Genomic DNA, 26072 nt, shown 5'->3' with positions numbered 1-26072 from the left:
TCAGAAACATGGAGGGAAGAGCAGGGCCTTATCTGTATTGCTGACAAATTCATCCCTAGGACCTTGGAGTGAGTGAATGCTGCCTTCTGTGTGGTGAAAGCCTGTGTGGGGAGGCTGGGCCAGGAGCACGTGAAGCTCTGGGCCCCAGATCAGCAGGGACCAGGACCTTTAAAGGAAAAGGCCAGTTTCTTCTCTGTTTTATCCTTCATGATAGGAGAGAAATGAAATCTCAGGTAAAGCAGGCTAGGCATTGAGAGAATTTCTTAACTTGGGATTTCTCCATGCTGAAACTACTAGGGAAGTTAAGAATGATTCTTTCTGAAAGCATGCTGGAATTAGAAAGACCGGAGGTCATCACCATTTTTTCTGCCACTCCACCTTTCCATAAATAACAGTAGCTTTATGGACTGGTGGATTCTTACCTTGGGGTTTGAACAGACATATCCCTAAAGGAGCCTATGTTAGCATGTCTGGAGAGATGACCATACATAATCTGAAAAGGCTTCCTAAGAGATTCTGAGTCTCATTAGGTGCCTGTCATCTCCCACTAGACTTGAAGCTTCACTTGGACATGAATTTTTGTCTCTTATTTATTCTTGTATCTAGCTCCAAGAGCAGGGCCTGGCACTAAATATTTGTTGGATGAAAAAAACCAAAGGATAAAGTTATCCTATTAAAGGCATCTTCTCAAACTGAGGTTAACTGAAACATAGAGTCCTTGGTGTCGCCCGGACACTCATTGGCTTACTGGGCTGGACTGATGACCTTTGCATCCAGGGTTCTGTAGAATAAGTGAGGGACCTAAGGCCTCTCTCATTGTGAGGAGGTTGGGATCTCCCCAGGCTCAAGCCTGGCACATTGCCCTGCAGCTCCCTACTCTAGGGAGCACTGAGGCTTATTCTGTTCACACCTCCTTGCTGAGCGGAGTCTCTTTGGTCATCAGCTTGGCTAGGCACCGAATTTCTCTCAGCTGTGCCCATGTACACGTGGGATGGCTCTTGTTTGACTTGCCCTTTTAAAAACAACTTGAGCATGTTGAGGTTTCCTGTTGATCGGGGGCAGCCAGAGGCTATGACCCAACAGGGAATTGTCGGCCAATCCTGACTCACTCAAGCTCCAGTTTTCTGTGTGTGAGCAAGCAGTGACAGCAGCCTGGCTCAGGGGCAGCTGGCTGCCGTCCTGTGGCTGGCATGGCACTCGAGCCTGGGAGGCTGGACTGCCCAGCTTCAAGGGTCATGGCATTAGGATCAGGTGGGCCTTTGGAGCTTGCAGTATTAGCAAAACCCTGCTGGCTTTGAGCGAAGACTGTTTGGGAAGAATTCCGAAAGTTGACAACGATTACCCAAGTAGACAACTAGAAAAGTACGCCGAAAAGGAAGTATGCTCATGGTTCTCTTCAATAAGCTTACCTTTACCTTTTTTGAAAAAAAATTTTTAATTGATTTTTAGAGGGAGAGAGTGAAACATCGATGTGAGAGCAGAACATCAATTGGCTGCCTTTGACATGGAACGGCTGCCTTCTGCATGCCCCTTACCAGGGGTGTGAGTCTACAACCCAGGCATGTGCCCTGACTGAGAATCAAACCAGCAACCTTTTGGTACATGGGACGATGTCCAACCAACTGAGCCACACCGGTCAGAGCCACCTTTGCCTTTTTCTTTATTTGTTTATCATTCACTGAGTACCTTCCAGATACTACGTATGGGTTCCTCCACCTGGAAGAAATCATGGTCTAGTAAGGAAGACCAAGAGGTCCTCTGATACTTACAAATGCTGCATTCAGGACAGGGTTGTGCCCACTGCTGTGCGAGTGTCTGCTGAGCTCCATCTGGGGGCCTGGATGGTTCACGAAGGTGGCAGGGGCCATTGCTTCCTCTTTAGGGAGGCAGCTTAGTGTAGTGTGAGTTCATGTTGTGGCTTCATACCTGCCAGCTCAGTGATCTTGAATGACACAGTCTTTCTATGCCTTAGTGTTTTTCATTTGTAACATGAGGATAATAATAAGTGATAATAACCCTATAGAATTTTCATGAAGATTAAATGAGTTAATCTATGCAAAAGCATTTATTTAGGATGATTCCTGATATTCGCTAAGATCTGTATGTGGATTGGGAGCTGGGAAGTGGACGGTGCTTGTCTGATGGGCTGCCACTGCTGGAGAGGAGCTGGGGGGTGTCCTCCCCTCCTCATTAGCCTCCTCATTGAGAGCGGAAAGGACTCTTTCTCCAGGGGCCCTTCTGATCCTGTTGAGACCTTTAGGGATCCGAACTCTGATGGATACTCAAGCTGAGGAGCAGTATCTGTGTCCAGTAGCAGACGTCTCAGGGGAGATGGGGGCTTGTTAAGGAGACACATCAAAGGGCTGGAGTGTATATTTGGGGGTGACTTCAGGAACTGTTGGCTGGAGCTACTTTGTGCCAGCTCATGAGGACCCATCATTAGCATCACTTCCCAGCTCCTCACTCAGTGACATCACCCTGATAGCCTGGAATCAGCCTTAGTAGGAATATTTATACTGTGGAACCTGGCAAGTGCTACAAATCTGTGCTTTCTCCCCAGAGAGCGATTGTTAATTTAGCAGCACACCACTGGTCTTTCTGTCTCTAGTTGGCAGATGTGAACTCCCGGGATGCTCTTGCCGTCACAGAACCGGCTTCTGCTGGCAGTCCCGGGGCCTCTGGGGTTGACTTGGGCAGAGGGGCCTGCTGTTGGCTGGGAGCTGCTCTTTCCCCGAGGACAGCTGCGAAGGTGCATTACGTGAATCGAATGCTTTTGAGAGTCTCACAGGAAGGAGCCACTGAGCTCTCCGGGATTAAAACACGATGCCTCTGGCGGTCAGGCCTCTCACTGCCGTTTTCTCTTCTTTTTCTTGCCCTAGGTCTCAGTCAGTCTCTCCACCTCCAGTTCTCTCCCCACCAAGGAGTCCCATCTACCCCCTCAGTGATAGTGAAACGGCAGCCTGCAGGTACCCCAGCCACTCCAGCTCCCGGCTGCTCCTCAAGGACTGGCACCCCCGTGAGCCTTCACCTCCAAACCCTCAGGCTTCCTCCCCAGACACTTCTTCACCACCCATTTGCCCCCTCAAGGCCACCAGCTTCAGTTATTTGGACGGAAGCCCTTCAGTGTGCAAGAGAGAGGACCAGAAGGAGAATGTGCCGGGGGCAGGCCAGGATGTAGAGGGAGTAGCTGCTTGCCTCCCCCTTGCCCACAGCACTCCGTCCCTGGGGTCAGCCTCCAACCCACGGAGCATCTTTCAGAACCGCACTGGCACCCGTGCCCACAGCCTGGGCATCCGGGAGAAGATTTCAGCATGGGAGGGTCGCCGAGAGACTTTGCCCAGGATGAGCACGTGTGGAGAGAAGCGGGAGGGCTCTGGGGGCGAGTGGGCGGTCAGTGAGGGCTGCCCCAGTGTGGGCTGTCCCAGCGTCGTGCCGTCCCCCTGCAGCTCAGAAAAGACCTTTGATTTCAAGGGCCTCCGGAGAATGAGCAGGACCTTCTCTGAGTGTTCCTACCCTGAGACCGAGGAGGAAGGAGAGGCACTCCCTGTCCGGGACTCTTTCTACCGGCTGGAGAAATGGCCAGGCCGGAGTGAGCCCAGTGCCTTCCTCAGGGGGCACGGCAGCAGGAAGGAGAGCTCAGCAGTGCTGAGTCGCATCCAGAAAATTGAACAGGCCCTGAAGGAGCAGCCAGGCCGGGGGCTCCCCCAGCTCCCCAGCAGCTGCTACAGTGTAGACCGAGGAAGAAGGAAGACCGGGACCTTGGGCACCTTGGAGGAACTGACGGGGAGCGCGAATGTGAGCGCTGGCAGCCGGGCAAGAGGAGTGGCTGGAGTTGGAGGGGAGGCGGGCCCACCCCTAGAGAGGGAAGGCAGTGGCTCCACGAAGCCAGGGACCCCGGGAAATAACCCAAGCTCCCAGCTGCTGCCATCGAAGAGCTCCCCTGATTCCGCTGTGAATCCTGTCCCCAAACCCAAGCGCACCTTTGAATATGAGGCTGACAAGAACCCTAAGAGTAAGCCAAGCAATGGTCTACCTCCTTCGCCCTCACCTGCTGCTCCACCTCCCCTGCCCTCCACCCCAGCCCCACCAGTCACACGGAGACCCAAGAAGGACATGCGTGGTCACCGCAAGTCCCAGAGCAGGTAACGCATGGTCCTGGCATGATGGCTTTCTTTCCAATGGAGGATGCAAAAGCAGATTGTAGTCAGGGTCAAAGTCAGTCGTGATTTTATAAGTTCTGAAGCACCAGATGATTGTCAGGTGGTAACGTGAGCCAGCAGAAAAAAGAGATTGTTCTACTCTTGCTGGAGAAGGATACTGAAATGTGGGCGGGGAGGCTGGCGGGGGTTTTTTTTTCCAAATGCCGGTACTGAACACGCTGGCTGGGTTTGGCCTTAGGAGTAGAGTTGGGCTGTGTCCGGGCCCCACTGGAACTTGTTCCGTGTTCTTCGGGAAGGTAAGGCCACATTACTTTTAGATCGAATAGACAGGCCCTAGAAGACCTGTAGGACGTTAGCCTCATGACTACTTGAAGTGCCAGCACTCAAAAGTTAGTTCTTTGAGTGCATCATTATCTGAAGACTGCATGTTATTATTAACACATCTTAGTGGCCCAGTGCACGGATTCATGCACACTGAAAGGAAATTAATTAGAAACCAGATTTGGGACGACAGTGCCCCAACAATAACATAACCCACGGCCGAAGGTGGAATCGCATGGCCCTGCGAGGAATCGGGCTCCTTCCTCTCTGGTTCCATGGTGCATCACCTGAGAACCGCCACTGCCAAGTCACCACAGCTCAGCAGGTCCTGTGATTAGCGTCTGCCCCCTGGTGGTCAGTGCACATCATATGTACCGGCTGGTTGGACGATTGGCCCATCAGACGGTCATTTAGCTTTTTATATATATAGATAGTATTGACACCTTTAACATGATTTCCTCTTCCCTGAGGGCTACATGGCCATATGAAAACCTGGGCATGTATGAAGAGGGGATCCTTGGATCCTGAAGGGAAAAGGAGTAAAAGAACATTTCACCTACTTCTTGGCCATGTTTAAGAATGACCTGTCCTGAGACTCACATTGTTTTCCTGGTCAGTCTCAGCATTCCTGACCCTGACTACCCAGGCCATCATCACCATTATGGTGCCTTGGGCATTGGAGCTATTGGAGTTGGTGAAAGCTGGGAGGCATCTTAGTCTCTGACTTGGAGTAGACTGTGAGCCAACTTCCTTTGGAAGGCCTATGTTCCTACCCTCAGCCTTTCTCCTCTAACCCAAAGTCAGATGGGCACCCAGGTTTGCTTCACTTGTAGGAAGTCTTCAATCCGCCCCCATATTTCAGGCTTCATCCAGGACGTCCTATCTCATAGAGAACCTTTCCCGCCATGTGCAGGGAGGAAGGTATCATAGAGGTTCAGACCCATGAGCCACAAGAGCCAAGAATAATCCCATGTTTTGGCCCACCCACATGCTCACTGGCTCTTCAAGTCTTTAACAGCTCTCTAAGAGTGCTTGCTTTGTCTATTCACCCACCTCTATAAACACTACCTAGTTAGAGCCTGCTTGTGCTGGTCAAGAGGATACCAGGGCAAATAAGACAAGGTTCTTCCATTCGAGGAGCTCATGGTCTGGTGCAGGAGACAGAGGCACGAATAAATCATAGATGCTGTGCCACACGCCATGGCCCATGTCGGTGTGGGACCTGCAGAGACCTAGAGGGAGAGGCATCTAAATTAGCCTGGGGAGCAAGGGAAGCCTCCTCATGGGGTTGCTGAGCTAAATTGAGAGCAGCAGAAAGCAGTGAGCTAGGTGAAATAAGGCGGTGGGGAGACGGTAGATCAGCCTGGAGGTTTTACACAAACTCCCATGCTTGTTACATTTATATACAATAGATACACACACATACACCATATATGGTGGACTCACTTCATATAAGAATTAACTTGGCAAATCTAAATCTGTGTTCTTGGGGGGGGAAATGGTTCATAAAGTACAGGCTGTTTCATTTGCCTTTCCACACAGTAGGCATATTCCCCTGAGGAGCATGAAATGGTAAGTTTGTATCTGTAGTGCAGGTATGATTCTTGTGTTTAACATATTTTTAAAAAATATATTTCTTCTCGTATTCAAACAGAGAAAAATAAATCTGGTGGAGAAACTGACTATATTAGTCTTAATGAAAGACAGTGTGTTGGCCTTTGACATGGTACCTTCCTGAGGGATTTTCATGATTTGTGTCTTATTTGCTGACTTGAGAACTACCGGCCTAAGATGTTGACACCACTATATATAGAGAGTGTCCCCCCAAAATGTCTATACACACTTTGAATAATTATAAAGACAGTGTTTATTAAAAATACATTTCATTTTCAAAATTGAGCTTCAGCTGTTACAGTGTGTATACATTTTTGGGGGACACCCTGTATTAATGAAAGCTTGATCTCAGACCAGTTGTGGTCTGAAGGGCAAAATCCAGGAACCAATGCCCTCAGCCATTGGATGTTAACTGTTGAGAAGTCTGGGCCAGAGACAGAGATTTGGGAGTCGTCATGGTAGAAATGGTAATTAGGGGGATGGCCATCAGTATCTGGCCCCCAAGAGTGCCGAGTTAGTAAGAGTCCTGAAAACAGAACCCTCAGAGACCCTGGCATTTGAAAGGCGAGTGGAAAAGGGGATCCTTCACAAGAGCCTGAAAAGTAATTGCCAGAGAGGTCCTTGAAAACTAGGAGGGACGATGTCGTAGAGGCGAGGGGAGGCGTTGGCAGCGTCGAGTGTTCAGTTGTGTCAGGTGCTGTAGAGCAGCCAGGCAAGCTGAGCACGAGATGTAGCCTGTGGGACACTTTTAGTCCTAGACTTGCATCCCAGGATTCTTAGCAAGAGTTCTTCATTAAACAAGAGAGAAAGGACTTCATTGGCTGAAAGGTCCAACGGTACCTAAGAAAAGAGGGAGGTGTTCGTGGGTAAAAGGAGGGATTCAATGAGTGCCTTGCCTTCTCTCCCTCCCAGGAGCCTGCTGGGGACCTGCCTTGGAGAGGGAGAGAATGCAGCTGGGGTCAAGTCTTAGATGGGGAAGTACCTCCCCAATGAAGGAGAGGAGTAGAGAGTACTGTGGCTCATAGTGTCTGGGGCGCAAACATGCTGTAATTTTGAAATTCTACAGTAGAGGAGGTGATGTGGGGGTTGGAACTGAGCTAGTGAGTAACTGCAGGGGAGCTGGGTCTTGGACGTAGCTTCTGGCTTCAGATTGCCCTCCTACTTCCACCTCAGAAGTGGTGTGGTTGGTTTTGAGGGCTCAGCACTTCCTGTTCCAACAAACCACCTACCACCAACTATTTCCCCAACCCCGAAAACAACCTGGGACTCACCCATCCAGTGTTGAGCCCTTACTGGCTGCTCAGTGCAGGAGCACTTGCAAGGATGCTTACGTGATGTGAGACTCTGAAGGCAGGTGCTTCTCAAGGAGGCTGTTCTGAAGGCCTGGAGGCCCAAGTCAAAAGCTCAGAGCCTGGAGTCAGACATTCTGGGCGAGTCCTGCCTCTGCCACTTGATCTCCCTGAGCCTCCATCTCCTCACGGCACACCACCTAGTAGCGGCACTGTGAGATAAGTCAGGCAGCCTTTTACCTGTGTTGTCGTCATTGGTGTTATTTGCAGTCCCTCAGGCTGGGCCTCTCAGACCATCTAGTTCTTCACTTGGGTAGAAAGTTTGGATCCATCTTGGTGCTTTGCTCAGTAGCTGGTCTTGGGAGGAGGACATCTGGTCTTTGCTGTTGCCCATGGCCTTGTCCCCCAACAAGGCAGTAGGAATCTAGCTTAGCTGGAGTGACTCTTGTTCTTGTTATCCACAGAAAATCCTTTGAGTTTGAGGATGCATCCAGTCTCCAGTCCCTGTACCCCTCTTCTCCCACTGAGAATGGTACTGAGAGCCAACCCAAGTTTGGATCCAAAAGCACTTTAGAAGAGAATGCCTATGAAGACATTGTGGGTAAGCAGTGGCCCGGGTGGCAGGTGGGGTTGCCTCTGGGGGCTGCAGCAGAACATGAACAGGAGGGGGACACTCCAGGTTCTGCTTCGTCAGTCACGGGCAGACAGGGTCCAGCTTCTGGGACCTCCTAAGGAAATGGTCATCAGAGGAAGTAGCTTAGCAAGGACTGGGCAGCTGAGAGATGAAAGCCTGGAATGAACGAATCAACTGAAACCCAAGAGGTTTCTGGGACCACAAAAAGGGGAAAACCACATGATCCCTTTCTTTTATTTCTGGAAGGCCTGAGAGTCCAACAGGTGCCCCTCCTTAGCTTTGTGTCCTTAGGCAAATCACGTAACTTTTCTGAGGCCTCTGTTTTCTCAAATGATGATGTTATGGCAACCACAAAAATAATAGTAATAATACTTCATAGGATTACTGTTGGGATTAAATGAGGTTAAATATGTACCGAAGCACCTCCTAAAGTGAAAACCCCCAAGATTTTCCTCTGCTTGCGGGCTAACCAGTTCAGCCGGCCCCAGTTTCACAGAGGCTGGCAGACTCCCGGGTCACAGGCAAAGGACTGGGTCACTCACAGCACAGCAGCAGCAGGAGCCGGATGTTCCATGGTTGCCCTGCTCCCACGTCCCACGGGGCAGCGGAGAGGCAGTCCAGGGAGAGGCAGCACCCACAGTTTAGGAAACCCCAGTCTCTTCCAGGGGCTGCTTGCAGACCTGCCATCAGGAGACATTATCCTTATTGCTCTGGTCAGGAATCCACTCTGCCTCTGCCCTGGAGGGAGACTAGTCCTGTCTTCCAAGGCTGTTTGCTGTTCAAACATCTTTGAGAAGATAGTCTGCAACCATTAATTCCTCTTCCTCAGAAGGTCAGGAATGTAAGACAACTCGGTGAATTGTCCACCGACAGCTGGGAGGACTTGGTGTTGGAAAACTTGTGTTTGAGGGTCAATAAAAACCCAATAATCTAGGCTGGGTTGGGTTTATTTTTGGCATTCACTTTAATTCCGGCCTTGTTCTCTTTGGGGGAGGCAGGCTTTAATTCAGCTCAAGTAAAGTGTGTGTCCCGGGGAAGTGGCCTACTCTCTCATCTCTTTCTCCTCTCTCTCCTCTCTCTGTCTCTCATCCCTCTCTCCTCTTTCTGTCTCTGATCTCTCTCATCTTTCTCATCTCTCTCTCCTATCTCTGTCTCTGTGTCTTTCATAGGCCTTGAAGCTGGAGGGGACATAGTCTTAGTTAACACATTAGAGAGAAGTGGCCCCAGTGGAGAACCCTCTAGTCTCTCATAAGACTGTGGGATCTGATCCTAACCGGTTTGGCTCAGTGGATAGAGCGTCAGCCTGCGGACTCAAAGGTCCCAGGTTCGATTCCAGTCAAGGGCATGTACCTTGGTTGCGGGCACATCCCCAGTAGGGAGTGTGCAGGAGGCAGCTGATCGATATTTCTAACTCCCTCTCCCTTCCTCTCTGTAAAAAATCAATAAAAAAAAAAAAAGACTGTGGGATCTTAGGAAAAGAGAACCACCTATTCCCTCTTTGATCTAAGCCATCGGGCTCATCCTTTTCTCCTTAGAACTTGCTGGGCCAGCATTTCTGGGGCAACAGCTACAGTGATCCGATCCACATAGGCACTGCTTTCCCAGGAACGGAAGTGATTAGCATGTAGCCATCTAAAATTAGGTCATAACAGGAAGGCTGTGGGAGTGAAATCCCTCCAACAGCAAAAGGGCTCAGGGAGGGAGGCCTCTTCCCTTGCCACTGGGAAAAAGCTCTGTACACACGGGTCACCCAGCCTCGGGTCACCCAGCCTTTGGGGTCAAGAGCTGTGGGGATCAGAGGCACAACCCCACCTCCCTCCCCACCTCAGCTGCAGGATGAATTCCTATTTCCTCTTGTTTGGAGTAAATTGTAATGTCATTGCTGCCCACGGCGCTTGTGGCTGCTGCCCTGGGCAAAGGAGGCACTACCCACACGGTCCTCACTGTTCTCTCTTTGAGAAGCTTCGCAGCCCTTCTGTGCCGCCCAGGGATTTCAGGTGGGGGGATGTTCTTGTAGAACAGAACTAAAGTGAGAGAAAGGGACGCTTTAACCATTTGAACTGTCCGGAGATCCATGACTCTAGGACTCTGGTTGGGGTTGTTGTTTGGGAGCGGTGTCTGGTGGTGGTGGTGGTCGTGGTGGTGGTGTGTGTGTGTGTGTGTGTGTGAGAGAGAGAGAGAGAGAGAGAGAGAGAGAGAGAGAGAGAGAGAGAGAGAGAGAGAGAGAGAGAGAGAGAGAGAGAGAGAGAGAGAGAGAGAGAGAGAGAGAGAGAGAGAGAGAGAGAGAGAGAGAGAGAGAGAGAGAGAGAATGAATTTTGCAGCCACTTTCCTGAGCAGCAGAACTGTTCTTGGGCCTTCTTAGGTCAGGTTAGAGAGAAGAAGAAGAAGGAGGAGGTAAGTGTTTCTGGGGTTGGGCCTCCTCGCTGAGTAAAGGGGACTTTATGCTGATTTGAGAGGTGGCATGAGGATACTAGACAACATAGGAGCGGCCTGGATACTTCTTGTACGGATGATTTAGAACCAGGGTAAGGGCTGGCACGGGCTGGCATTGGAGCTGGGGCATGCTCACCAGCTTCTGGATCTTGGGCACCTGCATAGAGAGTTGGGAAAGGTAGTGTGGGCGGGAGGGCGGGGAATGGCCCAGGCACCTGGATTTTGCTTCTGCCTTGTGGGATGGGGTCGGTTCCAGGTCTGTAGCTACTTCAGTGCCCATTTTCCTTCTTTGTAGCTCCCACTGCAGCCGGGTCTGAATTTGTGGACCTGACCAGGGAGGCTAGAGGGAGCTTTCTCTCTCTTAGACTCTGGTTGATTTATCCCTTTCTCCATCCCTGGAGATAGGATCAGAGATTTGGAGCCTCCTCCAGAGGCTCTAGGGGGCCCTGTTTCTGAACTCTGAGTGTCAGTTTCACCTTTGCCTCGGATTGACCAGTGCCTCTGATTTCCTAGAAGCTTCTCTGTCTGGGCCCAGTCTGTGCTACGTGAGGGTCCGGTTCTGGTTCTGTTTGGATTACCCAGCTCTTGTGCTGCCTGACCTGCAGAGGGACAGACGAAGCTCTGTGAGGGGTGTATGGCACGGGGCTGTGAGGGAAGAGCACCCAGGCTAACCCTCCACCTTGGGGAGCAGCCCATTGGACTGGGTTCCTGGTCTGTGAGAGACTGAGGGCCATTTGGCCCAGAGGCTGGCCTCTCTTCTCTGTGAGCAGTGGGCTTGAACCGGGGCCTTGGGAGTTTGCCGGCTTCCCTCCCACACCATAGAGGACGCCTGGGGAACTGGGGTGGGTTCTCCAAAGCAGGCTGAGGTTCATCCCGCTGACTTCAATAGAGGGGTTCAAAAGCAGAGTGACTGCCTCCCTGCTTCCTGGGGCTGTTAATTCTCACCTGTCCAACTTGACCTCTGCCCCGGAAGATGCTGCTTTTCTCCAAAGCCTTATCATCATTTGCCTTCTGAGCCTGACACTTAAAAATGCACCCGAGGAAGCCGCTTGTTAGGGAGTTATGTGGAGTGGCCTGGGGGCCTGACCAGGGAGCCCGGGCTGCATTCCTGCAGAGATTCCCACTCCTGTCAGCTCGCTGGGGCTGAGGGAGCGTTTCCAGGAACTTGAGTGGGTGGGAGCTGGGGACAGGCTGGCCAGCCTGCCTGCAAAGCCCTCTAAGCCTCCGCTCTCCCTCTGCCCTCTTCTCTCCTTTGTCCCCAGGCTGGGAAGCAGTAAGGCTCAGAGGGGCCCTGACAGTATAGAGGCTGCAGCCCAAGGCACAGCCCAGGGAACAGTGTGCCAGGCAGGTGGGAAATGGTGTCCAGTCTGGGTGGGTGGGTAACACTGGCCCCTTGGAGCTCCCATCCGATGTGCTGTGCATTGTGGAGGGAGTCGGGCCCGAAACCTGTCCCTCTCTTCACTGTGTGTGTGTGTGTGTGTGCAAGAGGGGGTGGGGACGGGGGTGGGGAAGGAGAAGCGGAGAACCGGAAGAAACAGCTGGTTGGAACCCAGAGAGGTAGATGCGGAGGGAAGCAGCAGACCCAGGGCCCTAGTCATGGGTGTGGTCCAGGAAGCTTAGGATTCTCTTTGGAGAAATTCTCAGTGCCTGTGCATATACATGCGCGCGCACACACTCACTCCTTCCCTAACTGGTTCTTCCAGTTGGGTGTGTGTAGGGAGGGGGGTGCTGGCTCATTCGGTTAATAACCAGAGGAGCTATGGGGAGGAGTGGGGGCTAGGCCGGGTGGGGCTGGGCTCTTCCTTCCAGAGGATCTCTGTGATATGTTTGGGCTCTGACAAGTTCCTTTAAAAGAGCTCGAAGCAGAAATTCTTGGCCATGCCCTTGTCCCTTATCTCATCAGCTAAGCTGGAAAGGGTTGAGACCTCTGGCTTCCCCAGCTGGGCTTGAGGAGAGGAGATGGGGTTGCTCAGAGCCAGGCCTCCAGGGAAGAAGGCTGCCTCTTCTACCTCCCCCAGGGCAGGGTGGGGCCACAGCAGGGAAGTCAGGGCAGGAATGCAGGTGAAAGCCTTGCAGTCTGCCCTGTCTGTCTCCTAAACTTCATGTTCCTCCACTCAGGCCTAGCTTCCCTGGCCTTGCTCTGGCTCTGCTCCCCAGAGGAAGTTTGAAGCCTTATCCTCCAACCTCCCCCTCCCCCAGCTCGGAACTAGTGCTTTGACAGTTAACTTGCTCTCAGCAGGTTCACGTTAGTGGCTCTGGGATTCAGGGCCTGCTTGGTCTCTGCACACCCCCACCCCTGGCACCCTGACTCCTGGGGAGATGACTGGGAGTATCTCTGTGATTTAGCTCCAGAGGGCAGCCAGGGACACTCTAGGCAGCGGAGAGGAGCAGGTGAACTAGAGCTGTGAAGGGCCCAAGCCAAGGCTGGGGAGGCAGGGCTTGGGCTGGGGCCAGCGGTCGTTTCCTGGAGAAATGATTAGCGGCCTGGTTATATCAGACAGGAAGTTAAGCATTGCTGGAGACGAAGAGGCTGATCTGAGGACTAGGCAGGTCGGAGGAGCAGGCATGTGAGGCTTTCCTGAAATTTTGTTTCCAGAGGCGAGACTCGTGTGGAGAACCTGGCGTTCCCACTGATGTGCGTCAATGTCGTACATCTATTCCTTCCTTGGGCCTCCGTCTCCATCATCTGTTTTTGTTTGTTTGTTTGTTTGTTTGTTGTTCAGGTTTGGGTTTTGTATCAATGTTCAAAGCTCTGATTCTGGGGAAAGAAAGAAGGGAGAGGAGGAGGGAGGGAGGGAGGAGAAGGGAAGGATAGAGGAAAAGAGGGATATATGTTATGGCGCTCAGAAACTATTAGGAAATCCAGAAACATCTATCTAAAGCAGTGGTTTTTTTAAGAAATTATTCTTCAATTACAGTTGACATAGAATATTATATTAGTTTCAGATGTACAATATAGTGATTAGACGTTTATATACCTTATGAAGTGATCACCCCGATAAGTCTAGTGCTCATCTGACACCATGCATAGTTATTACAATATTATTGATTACATTTCCTATGAAAGCAGCGGTCCTTAATTGGGGGGGGGGGGGCGAGCAATTTCCCCTCCCTCTGTCCCTCCCTCCCTTCCTTCCTGTCTTCTCTCCCATTATCCATTCGCCCACCCACCCTTCCATTTGCTCAGGAGACATTTTTGGTTGTTACAACTGAGGGGATGCTGCTGTCCTCTAGTGGACTGAGGTCAGGGTTGCTGCTAAACATCCTGCTAACATGCACGTACAGGACAGTCCACCACGACAAGAATTATCCAGCCCAAAAGTCAGTAGTTTGGAGAAGCTCTGATCTAAAGGAGTTGAGACAGTTCACGCTGTAGGTTGGGGATGACGATAGGGCTCTGGATGATCCTCTGGCCCAGTGCAGCGTGGGTTTGATGAGCTTGGAGGAAGTGCTCTTCCTGTCCCCCTCTCAACAGTGGTGCTCTGGTCTCGTTTCGCCAGATCAAACGACTGCCCTGGCATTCGCTGACCCTTGACCCCCACACCTCTCTGCTCCAGGAAGTGTGCTGGAGAGGGGCCAAGAAGTAGAGTCTACCCTGACTCCTCCTGAGTGCCCACAGTGGGGTGGCAGGAGACAACTTGCAGGGGGTGCCAGGTTTACTATTTGGCTCCCTGAGGCAGGGTTGCCGGGCCAGCTCTGCTTAGTCAGGGCTCTGGAATGGAGACAAGTCATTTTCATACCATGACTGTGTTACAGGAAAACGGCTGCTCAATTGCTGGGACGCTGCTGGTGTTGGGAATCACTTAATCTGGTCCCCAACCTTTTCTTGACCCATCTTAGACTCGAACTACAGAGACTTGTGCTGCTCCCCGGGCAGTCTTATTAGCTCTGACTGAAGTCTTCCATTCACACGTCCCCTCCCCCCTCCCCTCCCGCACCTCTCAAAGGCATTTCCTAAATTCATTGTGGTTTTTCTTGATAGTAGTAAGTAGCTACCGTGATAGGGCGGATCTTGACTTTGGAATCGGAGAAATCGGTAAGCATATGGGGATTGTTTTTTCTCCTGCATCCTAGCCTCGGAAAGCTTGTGTTCCAGTGGCCCTGGTTTCTAGCCCTTCTGCTTCCCGAGAAGGGGTCTCGGAACTCCGTTGGTGCATGAGGCGAGCCCAGGCCTCCATGGGGCTGGTTGGTCGCCCAGGCTCAGTCCTGCTGCTGAATAGAGGAGCTGGAGTGAGCCCCACCCTCACCACGTGTGCTGCCTCAATGCCTCATTCCGGCCACTGGTGCCTAGGTCCCTGGTCCCACATGGTGGTGTTGATATGGAAGGGAGCAGAGGGCTGTAGTCGCTCACAGTCCCCTTGGACTGCAGTTCTGGCGGGACTGACCTGGGTTATAGTATTGCATTTTAGAAAAGCCCAGGCATGTGTCGGAGGGAAAGGGGCAGGAGGGTATTGCTTCTGGGAAGAGGTTGCTCTTCAAGGGCAGAGGCTGTGCTTCGGACTCGGAGATTCCCTGGTCCTGCCCCTACAGTGCCTGCTGCCAGCTATTGGAGAACCCGCACGCCCACCCCTTCGGCCCAGGCTCCTTTCAAGCCTCTCCTGTGTCATGCAGGAGACCTTATTCCCAAAGGGGAGCGAGGGCCTTCTCTTTTCTGCCGAGCTCAGCAGTACAGGAAATGAAGTGGCACAGGGTCAGAGCAGTTCATTGAATAAATAATCACGGCACGTCACTACTTGCTAATCTCTGTGTGGGGGCTAGGGTTCCCTCAGTGGACCAGACAGAAGAACAGTCTGAAAGGAGTTGCCGAGCAGTGTAGTGGGTGAGAGCGAGGCCTGGGAAAGCCCTGCGCCCTGGAGTTCTTTAGAGTCCCTCGAAGCCCATCCCCCCAAAGTGGGTCCTCGGGAAGCAGCCAGTAAAGGGACAGCCTCGTGACCTCTCTAAGCCTCTCCTACCTTGGACTGTGCATCTCTGGGGCTTGCACAGCAGAGGGACAGGAGCCAAGGAGAGACGCCTGGTGTTGGCGCTGTGGGCTGGCTGGGCACAGGCAGGGGTGGCTGAGCCAGTCTTGTGCAATCCCTGAATTTATAAAACAGAGGCCAGACAAGGCTGAGCTGAACTGGGGGTGGGGGGTTCAGCTTCTGGACTGGGAGCCAGGATCTGTTTGTAGCCTCCCACTGCAGACGGGGCGCTGCATGACTCATGAGCCGAAGGGCCAGGCAGAAGCCATTCTCTTTGGTTCACAGGAATCCTGCTTGTTTATTTGTGTGAGAGAGAGCGTGCGTGCTTCCTTCTTCCCTTCTCCCCCTCTCTAACCTTTCCTCCTCTGCAGGAGATCTGCCCAAGGAGAATCCATATGAGGATGTGGACTTAAAGAGCCGCAGAGCGGGACGAAAATCCCAGCAACTGTCAGAGAATTCCTTGGACTCTCTGCACAGGATGTGGAGTCCTCAGGACAGGAAGTACAGCAACCCGCCCACTCAGGTAACGGCAGCCGGACTTGCGCCTGCAGGGCCACCGTGGGGGCCTGTCCTACCCAGGCTGGGCCTGTTTCCACCGGCTTTTCCCCTCCCCAGTGCTTGGCAAAGGATGTGACCTCAGTCAGGAGAGAGCTCTGCACTCAGGGACTGTGGCATGTTGAAGCCCTTGGGGACAATGGAGACATGCTCTTCGGGGCATCCTGTCCGACTGCCGTCCTTTCCCCTCTAGAGCTCTGAGCTGCCCAACTAAGGCAGGAGTCCCTGTGGTCTGCTGGCTTATCATCTTCCTCCCCACCCCCTTCTGTGGGAAGCAGGAAGGCAGGGCCCTGGGTGAGCCTTGGCATTCTGCAGCGCTGGCAGAAATGACCTCAGTACTGGCACTTGGGGGGCCAGGCACAGGTCCAAGAACCAGATTTGAGAGCTAGCCAGGTGTCCACGAGACCTGGAGCCACTCCCGTTGGAGGGAAGAAGAATGAATCGCCCAGGAATGGACTGAAAGAAGGCAGAATGAGAAGGGTGAAGGTTCAAAGGAGGCCCTCAGACTTAGCTCCTTCTGGCCTTGTCCAGGGTGGTGGACAGGAGGCAGGAGAATTAAGGTGCTTTGGACCTACCCTGGCATCTGTAATTCTCCATGCAAATGGGGGGGACCTGGAGGTTATATATATATTTGTTGTTGTTAATCCTTACTTGAGGATATTGTTTTCATTATTTTTTTTTTTTTTTAGAAAAAGTAGAAGGGAGGGAAGGAGGGGAAGAAAAAGAGACAGAGAGAGAGAAAGAGAGAGAGAGAGAGAGAGAGAGAGAGAAACATTGATATGAGAGAGACAGACCCATTGGTTGGCTCCTGCATGCTCTCTGACCGGGGCTGGGTATGGAACCTACAATGCAGGTACATGCCCTTGACCAAGACTCGAACCCATAACCCTTAAGTGCTTTGGCTGACTCTCTTATCATTGAGAAACACTGGCCAGGGCTGGAGGGACCTGAATATTTTTAACATTGGCTAGAGAATATAAAAATGATTTCTTCTGACTGGAATAATGTGACTATTTTTATAAAAGATTTACCTTCTAATGTGCTTCCATTGAATGTGTATCGCCTGACTGATTGGGTGGGAAGGAAAGAGGAATTGAGGGGCGGGGAGGAAGGAGGACGTGGTGAGGAGTGATGAGAGGCAGGGCCAGACCCACACAGCAGGTGGGAGGGGGGGGTGCTGCTTGGCAGTGAGAGGATCGCTGAGAGGAAGGAGGCTGGACTGTAGGGTAGCAGTCTAGATGGAGGGAGGCAGAAAGTGGATCAGGGCTGTGAGGGAACCACCTGGCTCTGAGGCCGGCCTTGCTGGGCTTTGGTGGTCAGAGCACTGTGCTGCCCCTAGAATACGTGAGCAGGGCCAGGCTAGCATGTAGACTGTGGCCTCTACTGGAGAAGCCTTTTAGGACTGGATCGGGCTGCGGGGGAAGATTGGCTGCAGCGGCCTGGCTCAGTAGAGAGCAAAGTCTAAGTCTAAGCCTTGTCCCAGAGCTCACGGGAGCCCCCAGAGTTCCCGGTTGGCCTTTTTCCACTCAGATGACAGCCCCATTTTCTTAGCCTCTGCTTTCTTTATTCTGGCAGAAGTCCTTAGCTTCCTTTGTGGAAGCAAGTATCTAATCTAGCCCTGATTAACAGCTACGGTCTTGAAAGAGGAAACCCCAGAGGGTGGAAATTTCAGGGTGGGATTCTGGGAGCCGGTGATGCCATCCTGTGGCTGCTAAGTCCAGGCCCCAGCAGGGGGGTGCTGGCCAAGGCTTCTGTGGTGAGCCCCTCCCCCACTGTGTCTCCCCCCATGGCAGCTCTCCCTGAAACCAGGCAGCCAGACCTTGCGCAGTGGAAACTGGTCGGAAAGGAAGAGCCACCGGCTGCCACGATTACCCAAGAGACACAGCCACGACGACATGCTGCTGCTGGCTCAGCTGAGCCTGCCATCCTCACCCTCCAGCCTCAATGAGGACAGCCTCAGCACCACGAGTGAGCTGCTGTCCAGCCGCCGGGCCCGCCGCATTCCCAAGGTAGCCTCTCCAGTGGGCTGTCCTTTCTTTTCCTCCTCCCTCCCTCCCTCCGTTCCTTCCTTCCTTCCTTCCTTCCTTCCTTCCTTCCTTCCTTCCTTCCTTCCTTCCTTCCTTCCTTTTCCTTCCTTCCCCTAATCTGGGATTGCTCCCTCAGTTCTCCTTGCATATATTCTGGGTCCATGCCTTTCTTTTTCATCAGGTTAATTCCCTTTTCTTATTAATAAAGATGCAGTAAGTGATTAATGGGGGGCAGATGTTAGGGGAAGGACAGGCCGGCCTCTGCCCCCAAGAAGTACTCCATGGCTCTGGATGGATGGAAACCAGTCCTTAGGAGACACCCCATTACTGCAGTTTGGGGTGTGCATTTTGAGGTCTCTATGCACAAATATTTTGAGGCTTTGAAGGACCTCAGGCTCAAACATTGACTCCCTCTCTATAACTCTCAGAACGAAGAGTTTGCAGCAGTCATTTATAGGCAGCCAGGCCCAAACCGTCAGCCCAAAGCGGCAGGATTTAGCTAACTGGTATTTTTAGCCTGCAAACAATGCTTGGGTATATTGGGAATTTAGCTCCTTCCTGTCAGGGCTCCAGGTTCTGGCCCAGAGGGGAAAGGCTGGAATCCCTGTTCCTGTTATTGCATCTGAGAAGCTCTTTGTCTCCGTTGGTTCAGGGACTCTTGGGACCCAGGAGTTCCCATCCTGTCCAGTTTGATCCCAGTTCCTTCCTCTGGGGAGCTAAGTTTAATGTCCTTGTCTTGGGACAGGAGTCCACTTCGGGGGCGTATAGATGGAGAGCTACCCGACAGTCTGCACTTGGTTTCAGGGTAGCAGGGAGACCAGCATTGGGCCTGGGGCGGGAGGGCAGCAAGCTTGCACCAATAAGGCAATGGGTGGCCTACTAAGCCTTCTTGGCGGTAGGGGCAGCTGGTGTTAGGTTACCTCACCCTCCCTGCTTTTCTCACCCAGCTTGTCCAAAGAATTAACTCCATCTACAATGCCAAGAGAGGAAAGAAGAGGTTAAAAAAGCTGTCTATGTCCAGCATTGAGACAGCATCACTGAGAGGTAGGCCTTGATACTCGAACTGGTCCAGGTGTCTGGGGCCCTTGGGCATTAGAAACAGGGAGAGGCATGGACTAGCCTCAGCTTACCCTTTTGTGGGCCCATCATGGGGTTCCTCCTGCCTTCTAGGAGGGTAGAGCCCGGCCAAGAAGTGGTCACGTGAGAGGGGAGGGCGGTTCCTCCTGCCTTCTAGGAGGGTAGAGCCCGGCCAAGTGGTCACGTGAGAGGGGAGGGCAAAAGAGGGAAGAAAGCCGTGGATGGGATGGTTCCGGCTTTGGGCTGTGAGGCCCTGAGTAGGGAGGTGACTGTGGAGATCTACTTCAGGCAAAAGGAAAGTCCAGACTTCCTTGGGTCCTCAGCTTCTCCAGATCAGGACTGGATGGTAAGGGTTTGTATATAGATAAGCACCTACAGTTTGAGCTCTGAAGGACCCTGGTCTCAGGCCACTCAGCGCCTGGCCATGGGCCCCCGGACCTGGGACCAGGTACAGCTTCATCGCTCATGGGAAGAGTTAGGGGGAGGGGGCGTCGGAATCACTTGCTGCGGGGCAGGGGCTTAGCAAGCATGCACTCCCGCTGTTTCTTTCCAGATGAGAACAGTGAGAGCGAGAGCGACTCTGACGACAGGTTCAAAGGTGAGGTGTGGCTCCCCACGAGCATGGAAGCCTTTCCCAGCCCCGGCTCTGGGGAATAAGCCTTCCCTCCCTCCTCGTGTGTAGTGCCCATGTCCCGGTTGGCCTGGTTTGGAGAGATAGCAGGCAGGCAGGATACCGGGCCAGCAGAGCAAGGAGCTATGGGATTGTCCGTTTCTACAGTCAGGTGCGCTCAGGCCTGCAAGGTTAACTTCAGACGTCTCCTTTGCCAAATTTCAGGCTGGTGTCCTGGCCCACACTTTCCCAAGCCGCTGTCTGTAGGGATTGGGTACTGGGTTTGCCTGGTAAATGTGAATCCGGGCGGATGTAGATGGGTTCAGAAGATTGCAGGCACCTCTTCTCGTTCTAAGGAACATGCCTCAGTCTGAAACTGATCCTCCAGAGGCCCGAGGCCACTCATCTCCCTTCCCCTGGAGTGGAGGACTGCCGCCTCCCGGAAGGCTCTGGGACCTTCCCATTCCAGGGGCCTTGGACAAATCCCTGTCCTTTCTCTACTGGGAAACCCGGCCTAGACCTTCCTGGAGGATGGAAGTTGGGGGAACTAGTCCCCTCCTTCCCACCTCCACTGGCCCCGACAAGTGGGCAAGTGGACTTTGGGCCTGAGGACAGGGACAAAGGGTTTCAAGTTCAAGGACTGCTTGAGGCCTAAGGATGAAGCCTTAGCGGATGTTCATACCCCTAGTCCTGTTGGCACGGGTGGGTGGGCGCCAGTGACACATGCCTGGGTTTGCCTGGCTTGGGCAGTCCTGTTGGCCCAGCACAGGCTCCAGAGGCTCCAGGAGGCCCAGACCAGTAGCTCCCTGTGTCAGGGCGACACCTTGCTCCCACCCCTTCTCCCCCAGACCTAGCTGTGCGAGGGTGTCAGGCTAGGCTCATGTGCTTAGAGGTGATCCACAGAGACTGAGCCCTGAGTCTGCTATGGAGGGGGGCTAATGTGGGGTCTGCTTCCTGACCTGTGACCTGCCCCCAGCCCACACACAGCGCCTGGTCCACATCCAGTCGATGCTGAAGCGTGCGCCCAGCTACCGGACGCTGGAGCTGGAGCTGCTCGAGTGGCAGGAGCGGGAGCTCTTTGAGTACTTTGTGGTGGTATCACTCAAGAAGAAGCCATCCCGCAACACCTACCTCCCTGAAGTCTCCTACCAGTTTCCTAAGGTGAGGCCATCCCCACCCCTGCACCCCTCCTCTACCACCTTCTGTCGGCCTGGCCCATCTGGGGAAGAAGAGAGGCCCCATCCTGCCACTGCGACTCACCTGGCTGCCCTGAGCATGGCTGCTTATCGCCAGGAGGGAAGACAGGGTTCCCAGGGCTGAGGGTGTTTATGCAGAAGGTGAGGGGCGGGAGAGCACCTCCCAGGGTGCTTAGACTAAAGTCACATTGCTTACAAGGACTAACAAGGGTCCTGACATGGGCCCCTGGCTTCTCTCTCTCCCCACTTTATTGAGATATAATTCACATACTATATAGTTCACCTACTTTACAGTGTGCAATTCAGTGACTCTTAGTATATCACAGAGATGTACAGTTAGTTTTTGAACATTTTCATCACCCCAAAAGGAAACTCTATACCCATTCCCCCATCTACCTTATCTCTTTCTACTCCTTCCCTGCTCGGCACCACATCCTGGCCTCCATTCCTTCCTTTGACACCCAAGCCTCTCTCTCTGCCGGAGCATCTGTCTGGAATGTTTTTTCCCAGCTCTTCCCATGGCTGCTAGCTCTTTCTTGTTCTTCATTCACTGTTCAGATGGTACTTCCTCCAGGAGATCTTTCCAGATACCCCAAAGAAGCCCCTCCCCTGCCCAGCTCTCTCTGTCCTATTACCCTGTTTATTTCCTTTGTGACCCCCTCTGAAATCGTGTTGTTGATGATTTCACTCTCCTGACCAGTGTGCAGGAACAGGGACCTTGTCCACTTGGTTTCCATTGGTAGCCCCAGCGCATGGCACAGTGCCAGGTGCCACATGCAAAGTGCCCATTTAATATCCATGGAATGAATAAATGATGGCTCATCCCACACCCAGACCCCTCTGTGAGAATTGGGAGTGGGGACAGGGTTTGCTGAGAAGCATGCCAGTTGGTAGGATGCCATCCAGGGCTCTTAGGGGAGGAGATGCTTCTTAGCCACCCCTACCCCCCACCCTGAGGCTCCATGCCTTCCCTTGTCCATCTCTCCCCATATTCCTCTTGCCTGCAGCTGGACCGACCCACCAAGCAGATGCGTGAGGCAGAGGAGAGGCTCAAGGCCATTCCCCAGTTTTGCTTCCCTGATGCCAAGGACTGGCTGCCTGTGTCCGAGTATACCAGGTGAGGCCTGCTGGACGAGGGCAGAGCCTCTTTACCCCCATGGCAGTGGGCAGTTGAATGGGGCCCACCCTAGTCCCAACCTCCTCTCCGCAGCAACCCGGCCCTTCACCCCCCTCCCTGGGTTGGCGGTCCCCTTCCTGGGGGCGGTCCCTGGGTCCTCTGATGCTTCCCTGATGCCAGACCTCTCCCTGTTCCAGTGAGACTTTTTCTTTCATGCTGACCGGGGAGGATGGCAGCAGACGCTTTGGCTACTGCAGGCGCTTACTGGTGAGTAGGGCTGTTCAGTCCTCAGGGGCTGGGCCACGGCATTTGTATGTTTGTGTGCCCTTCTGTGACGTTAGCTTGTATGATATGCTATGTTCTGCTCTCTTGTGTGCTCCCTGAGGCCACCCCAACACACACACACACTCACACATACACTTACATTCACACACGCACTGATACATACACATACACACACACTCACCTACACACACACACATACACACATTCACACTCACCTACACACACACACACACACACACACACACACACACTCTTAGAGATGAGGCACTCCTGGGTTGGCAGGACTCGAAGGGGCCGCTCTGACTGGGCCCTAAGATTGTGTGTAATATCGGGGAGAGAACGGATCGCCTTCTTCTGGGCTGTCATATGTTTTTAGCTTGCCTATACTTTGTCTTTTCATTCATTTGTCTCCGGCTTCTGAGGTCTGATTGCTAATTCCCAGATTGCAGGACTATGTCACCCCAGCAGTATGTGTGTGTGCAACAGATTGGGGTGGAGGAAAATCTTCTTCACCCCCATTTCTGGCCAGCCTGATGTGGAAGGCATCCTGCCCATGGTTGGTAGGGCTGGAGGCTGAGCAGGAACAGAGCAGTGCCTTCTCTGGGGTTGTGGGAGAGATGCCTTTCCAATGGGATTCTGGGAGAGATGCCTTGAACTCAGAGGGGAGAGTTTTGAAACTATAAGCCATGCTGTGGAGAGAGAAGCCCTTCCCTAACTCCCTTCCCGTTAGTCCTGGGACATAGATAGAGGTAACGGTAAGAGTCCTGTTGCACTGTCCCCTGGAACTCACCAGGAGTGTTGTTGGCTAGGGTTGTCAACTGTGTTTCAGGGTTCCCAGGCTTTAGTGGGAGAAGGCCTTTCTAGATGCCAGTCTGGGGCAGATGAGGGTGATCCTCGGCAAGGATAATACACAGCAGGGACCCCAAATGAAGGATTTGGGGCCACTCATTCATTCATGCACTCATTCACTCACTCATTCATTCATTCATTCATTCAGAAACACGTATCATACACCTGCTGAGGGTCAGGCAACATTCTAAAGGCACATAAAGGTGAGTTAGACATGGATCCTGCCCTCAAGGAACTTTTAATAGTGGAGCAGAGGGGGTAGGACTTTCAATGTAGAAGGGAAGGCAAAGGGAATAAACTATTATTTAGAACCTATTATGTTCCAGGCTAGCTGTTTTAAGTATGTCATTTTCCTTAATTCTCATAATAATTCATAAGGTACTGTTATGTCCATTCTATAGATTAAGAAACTGAGACTCAGAGTGTAATGATATTCCAAGGTCACACAGCCAGTGAGGGACAGAGCCAGATTTATTCTCAAATCCTTTAACACCAAGTCTGGTGCTCTTGGATCACCCCAAAGGGTAGTCTGGGGAGAAGTGTTATATGGATGTGGAATGCCCAGTGTGGGGGACTAAGGGAGTGTGGAGCAGTACAGATGCAGGTGGAGAGCCAGGCAGTGGCCAGCACGCCCCAGGTTCCTTGGGCCTGGAGGGGAGCATTCCGAGGGCTCCCTTTGCAGGAGCAGAGCCGGATCAGAGCTGCTCCTTTGCAGTGGGCCTGCTGCCCCCAGGGAAGCGCATGTTTGTCCTGGCTGCTCAGAGAGGGCCTGGGCTGGGTCCCTGCCAAGGGGGCTGGCACTAGCTCGGCATTCCTGCAGATTGGACACAATGATTCTAACCCAAATCCCACATACTTGATTTAATCGCTTGGGGCTTTAGGGGAGGCGGGGGAGAGGGAGAGATTGAGGAGTGAGTTTCAGGCCTAATATGGACAAAACCAGATTCTGCCTTCTCTTTAGATCTGTGACGTGTGGCCAGCAGGTTTGGAGACTGAAATAGCCCCATCTGCATTTGCTTAGCAGCCTGCATGAGGGGCCAGCACCTGCTGCTCTCCTCCCTCCCTACCAGGCCTTGTCAGGCACTCCCGGCCTCTGAGCCAGAGGCGGCCACAGAGCCCTGCCAGCCCCTGGCTGGAGCAATAGACTCCTGTGGGCTCACCTCAGCCTGCATTTGGAGGCTCCTGGCGTAGGGAGCTCTCAGTGCACAACTCCTCCACAGCCCACCTTTTAAATCCCTTCTTTTCTTTGTTCTCCTCTACTCTGTAGCATACCTCTGTCCGTGCCTTTGTGTCCCTTTCTCTTCCTTCCTGTAAGAAAGCAGCATGCTTTAGAGGCAAAACAGCAAATCAGGGTCAAAACAGACTCCTGGTTCCATGACTTGTTGATACATGATCTTGGGCAATGGCTTAATATTTTTAACTCAGTTTACTCATCTATAAAATGGGGTAATAGTGCTTATCTCACAAGTTTACTTCAGTAATGTACCCAGCCCAGGACATTTAATAAATAGTAGTTTGCTTTCCATATATATTTTTAATTAGTCTTCCTAGAACGGGATGGACCAAGCAAGGGAGAAAAAGAGCATCCGAGAAAAGGAATGTTTTGCAGAATGCCCCCTGTTGGGGGAGCAGAAGACTACATGGCTTGCTACTAAGAATATATACAAGTTCCTCTCATTACCGTTGCATTCTAGGGGGTCCCAGCCTTAGGGCTGTAAATCTACAAATCATACTACAGCCTCTGCCAAACTGCTTTGTCCTCTGCCAGTCCTGTTAGTGTCTTTCTTTGGGGCAGGGCCCGTGTAGAGTTTTGCAGGAGGCTGGCACCTCGGGCTGGCAGGCCCACCAGAGGCTGAAGCCTCCCCATGAGAGCCTGGCTGAGTAGAGGTTTAGAAGAGGTTTGGAGTCTGTCTTCTTCCACTGGATGAGTAGTCCTCAGCCCTCGGTTCCCAAGGAAAAGGAGCCAGATGTAGTAATCATGCATTCTCTGTGTCTGTGTCTCTCTCCTCCTGTCCCGGCCCAGCCAAGCGGGAAAGGGCCTCGGTTGCCAGAGGTATACTGTGTCATCAGCCGTCTTGGCTGCTTCGGCTTGTTTTCCAAGGTAAGAGGGCTCTGGCTTCCTTCCTCCTTCCTCCCCCCAGCTGACAGCTCCCAGAGGAGTATCCGCAGCCAGCTTAGATGAGAAAACCACCTGTGTGTGCGAGTGAGAGGGCGAGAGAAAGAGAGAATGCAGCCGAGAAAAGAGCAAGTGCAAGCGAGCTCTCTGACTTCCTCCTGGTTCCCGAGCCTGGCTCCTCATCTGGCCAGCTGGCATCTCCCAGCTCCTGCACCAGCAGTGTCTGCTCATGTCACAGCCCACCCTGGGCCATGGGAAGAGACAGATTTCTTGGGGACAGAGACCACCTTGGGGAAGCCAAGTGCCCAGGGACCTGACTCTCAAGTGGTATTTCCTTGGCCCAGCTACTCAGTCAGCTCTTGGCGTCTGAGGCCAGGACTGGTTAGGGGGCAGAGCAGTCATGGGGTGCCAAGAGAAATGAGAAGGGTCGGGTGTGAAGCTTCTGGAAAGACAGTTCTCCTGTCTCCCAACGTTTGGCCCAGGCTGGTCAGATGCCAGGCTGCCCTCTTCTCTGCCCAGGAGGTTGGGAAGGGCAGCACCCTGACACCCTTCCTCTTTGGGCGGCTGGTGGCGGGCACAGGTCCTCGATGAGGTGGAACGGCGGCGTGGGATCTCCGCTGCGCTGGTCTACCCCTTCATGAGGAGTCTCATGGAGTCGCCCTTCCCTGCTCCAGGGAAGACCATCAAAGTGAAGACATTCCTGCCAGGCGCTGGCAACGAGGTAGGGATTTCTGCTCCTCTTCTCCGACGAGGGACTGGGGCTGGAGTGAGGCCTGCCTACCCAAGGGTGCAGTCTCTGGGAGGCACAGAGCATGGCCCGTCCTTGCTCA

General features: G+C 52.8%; 1 protein-coding gene across 4 annotated transcripts in view; it reads left to right on the top strand.

The window, feature by feature from the left end:
* ST5 (suppression of tumorigenicity 5) overlaps window positions 1-26072 on the top strand; it is a 102956-nt gene that overhangs the window by 64242 nt on the left and 12642 nt on the right. For all 4 annotated transcript variants that reach the window (XM_005873951.2, XM_005873949.2, XM_005873950.2 and 1 more), the window contains exons 3-13: window positions 2880-4142; window positions 7849-7985; window positions 15782-15933; window positions 17759-17974; window positions 18940-19036; window positions 19623-19667; window positions 20656-20840; window positions 21883-21992; window positions 22190-22259; window positions 25150-25227; window positions 25823-25963. In XM_005873951.2, coding sequence (XP_005874013.1) covers window positions 2880-4142; window positions 7849-7985; window positions 15782-15933; window positions 17759-17974; window positions 18940-19036; window positions 19623-19667; window positions 20656-20840; window positions 21883-21992; window positions 22190-22259; window positions 25150-25227; window positions 25823-25963 — 2494 coding nt within the window. The remainder of the gene's footprint in view (window positions 1-2879; window positions 4143-7848; window positions 7986-15781; window positions 15934-17758; window positions 17975-18939; window positions 19037-19622; window positions 19668-20655; window positions 20841-21882; window positions 21993-22189; window positions 22260-25149; window positions 25228-25822; window positions 25964-26072) is intronic.

Source organism: Myotis brandtii, unplaced genomic scaffold (assembly GCF_000412655.1).
Source record: "Myotis brandtii unplaced genomic scaffold, ASM41265v1 scaffold422, whole genome shotgun sequence".
Lineage (NCBI taxonomy): Eukaryota > Metazoa > Chordata > Mammalia > Chiroptera > Vespertilionidae > Myotis > Myotis brandtii.
The sequence above is the reverse complement of the archived record's forward strand: the minus strand, read 5'-3'. Positions and strand labels throughout refer to the sequence as shown.